Source organism: Amphiura filiformis, chromosome 12 (genome assembly GCF_039555335.1).
Source record: "Amphiura filiformis chromosome 12, Afil_fr2py, whole genome shotgun sequence".
NCBI lineage: Eukaryota > Metazoa > Echinodermata > Ophiuroidea > Amphilepidida > Amphiuridae > Amphiura > Amphiura filiformis.
In genome coordinates, this window is record NC_092639.1 from 57307294 (window position 1) to 57318438 (window position 11145).

The 11145-nt window shown below is 41.8% G+C and overlaps 1 protein-coding gene and 1 long non-coding RNA gene across 2 annotated transcripts; one reads left to right on the plus strand and one right to left on the minus strand.

Moving 5' to 3' along the window:
- Positions 1-717: 717 nt before the first annotated feature.
- On the minus strand, positions 718-4301 carry LOC140165438 (uncharacterized). The gene is made up of 3 exons (XR_011860718.1): positions 4003-4301; positions 1485-1591; positions 718-882 (listed from the first exon to the last, which is right to left on the minus strand). It is a non-coding gene; the product is annotated as an uncharacterized lncRNA (long non-coding RNA).
- A 4189-nt stretch (positions 4302-8490) lies between these two features.
- On the plus strand, positions 8491-9484 carry LOC140166934 (uncharacterized). The gene has a single exon (XM_072190419.1). It carries the CDS (start codon positions 8570-8572, stop codon positions 9482-9484), a length of 915 nt encoding a protein of 304 aa, XP_072046520.1. The 5' UTR covers positions 8491-8569.
- Positions 9485-11145: the final 1661 nt, after the last annotated feature.

An 11145-nucleotide genomic window follows, 5' to 3' on the forward strand; every position in this document is an offset into this window, starting at 1 on the left:
AAAATAATAAGGGTTTACAAGTTTAAATAACATTTCCATACCGTTTTCCTTCATAAATTGAAAGAAAATGAGTAGGCCTACTTGCAGGAAGCAGCTCGGCGCATGAGGTCAACGGCCGGGAGTCAACGCGTGATACGCGTCATCTTATGCGCTCCGCGTGAGATGGGTGCGGTGACAGGCGCGTGTACGCAACACTAGCAAATCGTGGATCGTGTTAATTGGGTTCCAACGCTGCGTGACCAAGCTTGTTTATGCCGTGTACTGGTCATAAACGGTATTTATGACCAGCAAAAAAGGGCGCAAATCTAATCAGAAACGTCGTTATATCGTGAGTATGTATGAATCTCCCTTCTATGCATATGTATATGCCCCGCAGGATTAGGTTAGCGTGCACAATATGAATCTGCCACTATGAAATCCAACATAGTGTTACTCTCTCAACTTGAGACGAGACGCAGTATAAGAGTCCAGCACAGAGCCTGTGCTAGGTGATTAAATGGAGTCTGTGCTAGGTGATTAAATGTTGCAATTAGTGATCATGGGTCAAGCCCTTATTTACCTTAATTTGACTGGGCTACCTCTTCCACAAGTTTTCAACACAACACATACAGTGTCATTCGTATATGTAAAGTCCATCTTCAGATCTTTAGATAGTCTGATTAATGTCACTTACTACCAAAGGTGATTTAATTCAGCACAACTGATTTTTGTGGTACTTTATAGAATTGTGTGACAAATGTGAAGGTTGAATAAACAACAAGAATATGTGCGCTCCATTCTAAAAGCATGGTTTTTTTCCTGTAACTATGGCAGCTCTCATGAAGTACATTGTAGATTGATGTCCCGAGGTGAGTGAGGTCCCTTTTTCAAATCATCATGCCCCTGTGAAACAAGACAATAAGAACATGTTTAAAAGCTTGAATTAAAAAACAATTTGATGTATGATCAATATGTTATTTTATGCAATGCACTGATGGATTTGTTGCAAGTGTCAAGTGTGACTGTATTCTGTGCCATGGGTCTAGGCTTTTCCTATGTTTAAAATGTACTAAGCATTCATTTATGCTCCAAAATGTTCCAAAGGTCAGATTTCTTGAAGGATTTACCCTACTGTTGTAAAAGTTCAAAATCATTTAATGAAAATTTGATGAGGAAATTTGATGCAGGACATGAAGGAAAATTTTTGATTGATAATGTCATAAAAATCGTAAAATGTATGACTTTTGAACACCCTGTATCTCAGTTAGCGATGCAACTTATCATAACAGGTTTGCTTTTTTTGATCGGCTGCCATTTATTAGCACATCTGGAAAGGTTTTACCAGAAATTTTTTTAAGTTAGTAAATTAGAGAGGAATAAAACTATACTTTTTGAACCATGGTGATGCATGGCCATATGTATTTCTAATTTTGAGTATGTAACATATTTTGCCCCCAATTCATGATGCATGATAACAGTTTTGTTGTTGGCATGACTCTACTTACCGAGTACCCAACAACAGATCAATTGTGTCTTCAAAGACCCCGGTAACAGACTCTTCATAGATTTAATCAATCCATTTACATCTCCATACATTGATAAGCTGGTTCAACTGCAAACCAAACATACACAAAAAACATAACTAGCATAATCATTAATCAGTTATATCAAATGACTAATATTAACTTTTTTTCGGTCAAAATTGAACAAAATCACCAAAATACCCAATTTCCTCCATAATATTTCACCAAGATATAACGATTCAATTTTTTGATTAACAAATATTGAATGTACATACATGTGACATGTATTCTCCATAGCAAATAAGAATTTCGTACTTAAAGATGGGTGACCTGATCGACAGTATCATCCCCCACTTTTTCCTATCAAAATTGAGATTTTGGCATTAATCCCAGTGAAATTTTAGGCCAGAAATATATTCCATTTAGATGTTATGAACGGAAAAGTGATAGCCTCATCCCCAATTGTGGTATACTACCAGCTACTACACATACCATTCTATGGCCTGTTGTGAAACACATTTTAACTTTTAACATCAAAACGGCTATTGCACTTTACCTCAAAATTTGAAGGCCACTGGTTTTGACCTATGAACCCCACAAAAAAGTGAGAAAAATTGCCACAAATTTTGCAGACCATTTGGGCCAGTCGGATGTGTCTTTTGTGGGCCCTCACTGATTTTCGGGGGCTGAGGGCCCTTAGGCCCTCCTAATTTCGAGCCCTGCAGATATCTGCAAATGGGCAGATATGCAGGCCATGATAACTGTCAAATTTGGCATTACCTGGAAAAAACTGTGTGTAAACACGATTTTGTTATGAAACTGAAAAAAAATGGCAATTTTGTGCATACATTGTAGGAATGAAATCAAAACATTTTTATGCTATGCAATAGGGGTGCACCGCTCAGTCCAACATGCTGTTAATCTGACCTGCCGCTAGTCCGACTACACAAATTCCCTCTACTCAGGGGTGTGTTAGTCCGAAAAATGGAAAACACTGTGCTAGTCTGAAAAAAGCATGCGCTAGTCCAAAAATGAAAACCACTGCAACAGTGCGACACTCCGCTAGTCCGAATCTAAAAACACTTTTTTTTCAGTCCGACACACCGCTAGTCTGAATCCGAAATACACTGCGCTAGTCTGAATCTGGACAACACTGCGCTAGTCCGAAAATGAAAACCACTGCAACAGTACGCTAGTCCGACTCTAAAAACACTTATTTAAGTCCGACACGCCGCTAGTCTGAATCCGAAATACACTGCGCTAGTGTGAATATGGAAAACACATTGCACTAGTCCGAATCTGAAAAACACTGCGCTTTTTATAGTCCGAATATCGGACTAGCACAGTGTTTCCCAGATCCATGCAGATCATACGGACTAGTGCAGTGTTTTTCAAATTCAAACTAGCGCAGTATTTTTTAGATTCAGACTAGCGCAGTGTTTTTCATTTTCGGACTAGCGGCGTGTTGGACTGGCAGAGTGTATTTAGATTCGGACTAGTAGCGTGTCGGAGTAGCGGCATGTCGGACTAACGCCCTGCACCCATGCAATAGGGAAATGATCAATTAGCAAATATTTGAAAGTGTGGAGCATTTTTTATTGCAATGCAAATCAATGTTGTAAATTCAACGCTAGTACCAGAAGACTTTTGCAAAGTGTACGCGGTGACACGCGTAGGCACACAGTGCCACACACGTACATACAGCATATATACTTTGTGGGTAGAAAATCGTTTTGAGATGACAGTGCGATCGGATAAAATGCAAGACTTGTTTGGGTTTTTGTAGAGTCAACGTTTCAACTTACGCCTTGCATGAAAATTCACAAAATTGCACGTCACAATGATGTCCGTCACAATACGCAAAGCACAGTTCACGTAGGTGCTGCACCCAGCTGTGTGTAAACTGTGTAGGCCATTCTATATTAATGCGATTCTGTTACAAGCTGGTCAGATATCACTGTAAATGTATTACAGGCCTACATGAACATCACTACCATGACTACCGGTACCAAATACATCAAGATTTTGGGACCGTTCCATCATGTCCATGGCAGTCGAGTGACACACATTCGATGGCTGTAAACTCTACTAGCTTCGAATGCGCCACTTTCGTGTGCAAATACAAACAAAGACTACCTAATTCCATGCATGAATTCTACTGCCACTCACTGACTGCACTGGCACTGCCGATACCAAAAAAGAAGCAATTTTTGTTCCTTTTTTCCCCTCACCCAGCCACTACTAAAATCAACTGAAACGAGCCTGACAATGAAATTCATCATCATTTATTCTGACACGATTTACTTCTGCTTCTGAATAGTTTATTTAAGCTTGAATATATTCAAGCTATTACATGTAAGCTCATGTAGGCGAACTCATGTTCGGAATGCTAGCACTAACTACTAATAAACATTTATCATGTTTATGAACATGATAAACACGATAAACAAATACTACCGGTAGTATAAAAATAATAAGCTTAACGACGTGAGATACTCACCGGCGGCGTCGTTGCATTGGCCGTGATGGTGGAGTTGCCATTCGATATTCATGCATTCTGCAATATTGTCTGCAGTTTTTTAGTGAAAGTTACAAGGAATATTGGTTTTAAATAATATGAAGTAGTATACAGGATAAAAAGTTTGAAGTGTCAATTGATCTCGCGCCATCTCCATCTGCTGAGCTGGTGGCTGGTAATTATGGCATCTGTTGCGCGTGCGCGATGACCTTACAGCCGCCATTCCGCCAGCTAGCTCGTCGAACTCTAACGCTTGAGGGCAGTCTAGATCTTTTAACGTCTGTGCATTACTATAGCATTAGTATTGGGCGAATCGCTATATATTATACGGTTTTTCTCAGGCCCTGGTTTTTTCTCGGGTTTTTCTGCTGCCATGCCCCCACTTGGCCAGTTCTCCACCCGGGTTCTCCACAGAAGAACTGACTACACCTGTTACTTTGATGACATTGACAGACAGAACAGAATTTACATGGATAGGCCTACATTTTAACCTTGACTCACTAGTTCCCTAAGGAACTTAGATCAAAATCGGGACTTAAAGGGAGAGCCCGGGGGTAGAGACAATAGAAATATTTAGGCCTACCAAAGGAACATTATTTTTGTATCTAAACAGTGGTTCTTTTAATTAAAAATACAAACCACTCTGCGCTTTTTGTACTGACTAGACTATAGCAATATCTATTTTTACTTTTTTTTTCTGTGCACACTATAGAAAACGCTTTACAATGTAGAAATCATGTTATGTAGGCCTATAATAGGCCGTATTGTCTTGTTCCTGGGGCACTTCCATATAATAGCTCAGTGGCGGTAGGCCTATTTTGGTCATATGGTGCAGTGGAGGAGACTCTTGAGGTGACTGATGCGTATGTAGGGCTGTAAAATGCCTGTTCGGTGATTTCATCCGGAGAATGTTAATCAGCAAAAGTTTTAGCAACTTTCCCGGCACCTTTGTTAATTATAGTGTCGATGTGCAAACATGTGGTTAAGCCTAAAGCCGTGTATTTAAGACAAAATAAGTTATTTTACATGGATCTGCAATTTCTCTACATGCAAACGAGGCTTCAACTGAGTGTGTTTATGGTCCGGGGTTATAGGGGTGGGGTGGGTAAGGCAATTAACAACTGCCTATCATTCAACATTTCTGATACTGTTACGGCTTGAAATTTGAAGGGACTTGAGATGTTCTCAGGAGCAACTTTAACCACCTGATGAACAATCTCAAATGCTACCGTATACTTCTTTACATCAACATGACAGTATAGATTATAAGAAATAATTCCACCAGTTAATGGTTTTATATAGTTTATTTCGGTTTACCAAAAATAATGAGATGAATTAAAAATAAAACGCACTAGGCCTATACTATTATATTGTGACGGGATTCGAAATATTAAATATTATAAAGTAGTATCCTTTAATTTTGCTATCCAAATCACGTAGTGCGCCTTTTTAAAGGCGAATTTTCGTTTTGCATTACGTCATTATCAATCAATCAATTAACTGGTAATAAGCCTCGCTGATTGGCTGCTTACCATGCGGTCTCGCTGGAGTGGAAATTTCCCCACTCCGGTGATGATCGTTTTAGGTAATTATATTTCTCTTGTTCTTTCGTTATTCTTTCATTATTTTTATTATTATAAATGACACTAGGAATTAGATCATTCCAACTCAACTTAGATTATTATGTATAGAACACGTAGAGGTGATTTGGGAGTCATGAAGTTAATTTTAGAATGTATTTTAAGCGATTTTCTGTGAGCAATTCGAGTGATGCTTCGTTGTTTTATTTTCCGTGTGCGTGTATACGGAAAGCATAGCATCTCTGCACATTTCTTATCGGTTTTGGCCACAAATTCACCCCCAAAATCATGCTTTATCGTGTTCGTATTTCAAAATCATATGTTTTAAACAATATAGTATTCTTTGCTGCTCATGTTGGTATATAACAGGATTTTCTAGGTAAAGCGGAAAGAGAGAAATGGCTAATTTAGTTCGTCTATCTTAGATTATTTTATAATTAGATTTATTTGGGTTCCATTATTTGAGAGATGGCTGACGTGCAAGATTGTGCATATCAATGAGGTCAAAGGTATACGTACCGCACAGCGCATTACTAGGTAGCACATATACATGTACATGCGCTAATTGCGTTACTCGGGTTTTCCCCGAATAATATTTTGGGATCTTGGATTTAATTAATTATTTGAGATGGCGAGTTGCGTATAATATTAATAGGGATTATTATATTTTCGCGTCGTATTATTTTCGTTTGGAAAATAATACTCTCACTCTCGTTCTCATTGTCCACAATTTATTATGTGTTTATTTATATTGTCTGACTTTTGACATTATTCATGATTATTATTAATATGCAAACATTGTAGCCTCAGCTAAAAGCATTTGTTTAATAACGAAATTACATTTTGTCAAATCATGGAGGCTTTAACATTTGGATCAGATTATTTATGTGGAACTCACGCAAGTCACACCCAGATACTATTTTAGATTAATTAGGTCTTTATTACAAAACATGTCGTGTGCAGGGCCTATGATCTTATTTTGGCCTATAAATTGTGTGAAGTATATTTAAATATTCATGTATTTTTATTTTTATAATATGTGGATGTTAAGTGCTCACGGAAAGTTATTGGTAAGATGATATGGTATATTTTTATCATTGTTATGTGTGATTTCAACAGACATTGTGTTGTGGTTACGTGCACGTGTATGTTTGCTTTTCAGTGCGGGAGAGAGAGAGGAGCACGGAGCAAGGAGCACGGATCCATAAAAGAGGAGGAAGTCCAAGGGGCCCATGCAGTAGCGTGGCGCAGCCCAGGACACATCATCGGGTAATGGTAGCAGGAGGAGGTCTGGGGCCTAATACTGCGGAGAGTGATATTGGGAGAGTTAAGGGTAGTAGAGAGGAGGAACACGTCGGGTAGGACTGGTGTCCTGGTTCTGCGTGGACTGGTGTCCTGGTTCTACGTGGACTGGTGTCCTGGTTCTGCGTGGACTGGTGTCCTGGTTCTACGTGGACTGGTGTCCTGGTTCTACGTGGACTGGTGTCCTGGTGCGACGTGGACTGGTGTCCTGGTGCAACGCGGGCTGGTGCCCTGGTACTGCGGGTATTTGGAGGAGAGTTGGGCCAGTCCGAGTTGGGTGATGGAGGAGTTTGACTAGTCCGAGTTGGGTGATGGAGGAGTTTGACTAGTCCGAGTTGGGTGATGGAGGAGTTTGACTGGTCCGAGTTTGGGTGATGGAGGAGTTAGTCGGTCCGAGTTTTGAGTGATGGAGGGCCTGAGCTTTGAGTGATGGAAGTAGTTGACCAATCCAAATTCTGAGTGATGGAGGTAGTGACAAGGCCTAATGGTATAGTAGGGCCTAATGGTTTGTATGGTGCTATTGTTTATAACACATAGTCTGTTGAAATCTATATTGTTTATCATGTCGTAATTTTAAGAGTGATGATGCATAGAGATATATACGTCATGTATCGTAAAGATACATACGTATGTCATCTTTATGTATTGTTGAAAATCTGGTCTGCACCTAGAGGGAGCCTCTATGTGCAAATTTTCAATTGCGTTCAAAAACTTATGTATTTTTCAAAATATTAATATGTGCCAATGCATACTACTATGTCATTTGCATGTATTATATCTATTGGCATGCGCCGCGTGGGGCCATGCTGCCCAATTTTTCGTATGCCAATAGGTAGTTGTGTTTTATATCATATTTGTCAAACTTTGTGATGATACTTTGCCACTACATGCTTGCATGTCGTACGCAAGTGTCGTCAATATTAGCATGGCGCTTCGCGGGGCCGCTATGCCCAAATTTTCATTTTGTACTAGATAACTTAGAGATTTTTGTAGGCCTTACATGTTATATAATTATATTAACACATTTTTCTTATTTCACTCCGGTGATGATCGTTTTAGATTCTGGCGTGGTGTATCTTAGCACGTAATTTGGCCCGGGTTTACCAATCAGACTTTTGCCGTTGTGTAGCGTGTTATTGGTGGTACGGCAACTTGTGTTTACTGTTACCTGCTGCCCGGTGATTGTGACGCGTGAAACGGCCAGATTGAAAGCTAGTGTTGATTAATATGTGAGATGGTATTACTTTGTGGAGATAAAGTATATTTTGGAAGCCGTAGTATGTTATACAGATAAGACAAGTGCCACGAATAAATCAGTATACATTGTTGAAGTAAAACGAGGTGTCACTGCAGTTTTCTTTGAGGTCCATCACAGTCTCCCCCAGTGCATAGCCGGATTCTAGCTCCGGCAAGCCCACCTATAAAACCACTTGCTAAGTACCTAGCCGCTCGGTCCCGTCACAAGTGGTGGCAGCGGTGGGATTTGTTTTGAGATTAGGAGGAGTTGTGAGTTAGATGGACCCGGGAACTGCGGTGGTGTGAACGGAGATTAACAAGTCGAGGAAGTTGAGCAAGTAGTAACCCGAAGTCTTGGAAGACAGTAGATTCAAAGAGAGGTGAAAGAGCAAGTTGAAGTAACAATAGAGGATCAGTGGGTGTATTGAGCAATGTCGGGAAGTGAAGTAGGAAAAGATGGAGGTAGCCCTGGATGGAAGGAAAAGTGGGAAGGAGCTCGGCCCGGTGATAGTAATGCATCAGAGTTAAAGTCAACAGAGGGCAAGGTTGAACTAGAGCAATTGGAGGAGGCAGGCAGTAATGAAAGTGATATTGAGAGTGAATCTGGAAGTAGTTTAGGCGCTGTTAGTGACTCAGATATGTGGGACGAACCTGATGATAGAGGGCGAAAGGCTGCACGATCTAAGAACATGGCTCGGAAAAGAAGGGATAGTACTTCTGAGGAAGGGAGACAGACTCAGAAGAGAGAAGTAGAACGGTTGCAAAAGAGAGGTAGAAGAAAGACTCGAAATGTGTCTGAGGAAGAAGCACCTGGTAGTGAGATTGAAGGTGATGGTGCTAGACAGGAGCGCAGAGGGAGACGGTACAACCTTAGATCTAGAGGATCTGAGAAGATGGCTTCAAGGTTGGAGGCAAGTGAGGATGTTGACTCTCGAGAGCAAGATGCCCTGATGAGAGCAGCGAGGAACAGGCTTGATGTGAGTAGTAGAGATTTGGAACAAGAGTTGATGGAGGAACATCAGCGTCACCAGTCGAAAATGACAGAGCTGGATAGGGTCAGGCGCGAACACGAGAAAGAACTTGCGGATAGGGAATGGGGGGTGAAGGTGAAAGAAAGAAGTATAGAGGATGCAAGAAGGGCTTTTGAGGAAGCAACTCGGGATGCCCAAAACCTGGAGATGGCACGCAGGGAACGGGAAAGAGAACAAATGGAGGAAAATGCACGGGCAGAGCGTAAGATGCAGAAATTTGAGGCTGATGCCCAAGAGAAGAGACAGGAAATGCAAAAGAGGAGACAAGAAATGCAAAAGGAGGAACAGGAAATGAAAAGGAGGAACAGGAAATGAAAAGGGAGGAACAGGAAATGCGAAGGAGGAAAGAGGAAAGAAGACAGGAGTTACAGATGATGGATCAAGATATGCGATTGATGGAACGGGAAGAACGAGAGAAGCAGGAGAGAATAAACCAGTTGCGAGATAGTCGTAGAGAGCAGGAAGAGTGTGAGAGGGTAGAACGAGAGATAGCGAGAACACGCGAAGATACTGCACAAGCACAACGTGAAGAGCGGCAGTGGAAAGACATGCAAGAATGGGGAAAGAACACCAAAAGTCAGGCATTCCAATTGGAAATGTCGCAGAAGGCAAGTGAATTTGAAAGTGCTATGCGTGAAGCCGAACTGCGGGGGGTAGAGTTGCGAGCACTGCAAGACAGGGAGCGTGAGCAAAAGTACGGGCCTGTGAATATGGCATGGCCATCCAGAGAAGGGGTGGAAGTAGGCTGTCAGACCGATGATTCGAATTCAGGAGAAGAAGTGAGACGGCAGTCTAAGAGACAAAGGCGGCGGGGTAGAAGAAAAGGACACAAGGATAGTGACACTGCAGAACAAAGCCAACCGCCACCCTTAAGGCGTGATAAGAGGCTGAAGGGGAAAAGCCAATTTGAGGCCAAGTTTGGATCCCTTTCGGGAAAGACAAAAGGAAAGGACACTCTGTATGGCCGAGAGGCTAAGTCAGGTCAAGCTTTAGAGAAACAGTCTAAGAAGCAGAAGAATAGGGTACAAATAGGTTCGAAGAAGTCACAATTGGCTAGCGAGACTGAAACTAGCAGTGAAAGTGAATCGGAGTCTGACTTTAGGCCTAAATCGTCTCCCAAGAGAGCATCGGTGTCAAAGAAGAAGAAGGCGATAGAAGTAGAGAGTGAAACTGAGAGTAGCGATAGCAGTGGGAGTGACTCTGACACATTGTCAGAAAGTGAAGGCAAGCGTAATAAAGTCAGCAAAAGGCTAAGAAGAGCACGTCAGCGGTAAAGCTTCTGAGAGAGTCCAAGGGGTCTAGTGACGATGAGACTAAAGCTTCCTCAGGAGTAAAGTCAAATAAAAAGAAGCCTTCAAAGGGGAAGAAGTCGCGGGGAAGTAAGAAAAATAAACCTGCATTGACATCCACGGATGAGTCCACCAGTGCAGACGACACAGTTAAGAAACGAGGAAGTATGAAGCCCCAAAGTTCAATGGGAAAGGCTCATTTAAGGACTTTGCTGCCCAGTTCGATGCGTGTAGAGACTACAATGGCTGGTCAGATAGGGAGGCAGCCTTCCAGATGTTTTCTTGTTGCCAAGATGAGGCACTGGCCACGCTGAATGTGAATGATATTAATCCACGTGAGGCTCGTTATGCTAAGGTAGTGAAGGTACTTAAGCGAGAGTTTGGCCCACGTGAGTGTCCCGAGAATTACTTCCTGTCTCTTTCTCGGCGTGAGCAAAAGCAAGGAGAGAGCCTCCGTGAACTGGGGAAGCAGATCAAAAGGCTAGTGGAGTTGGCGCACCCGAAGTCTGAGAAAGCGGAGAAAGATTACATAGCTAGAGAACATTTCAAGAGGGCGATAACTGATACAGAGCTGCGCAAGGAACTCTTCCGGTCGACCCCTAAAACTCTGGTGGATGCTATAGGGCTTGCTGAGAATGTGGAGTCATTCTGCAAGACAGAACAGACCAGGGGTCGTGGGAAGCAGGT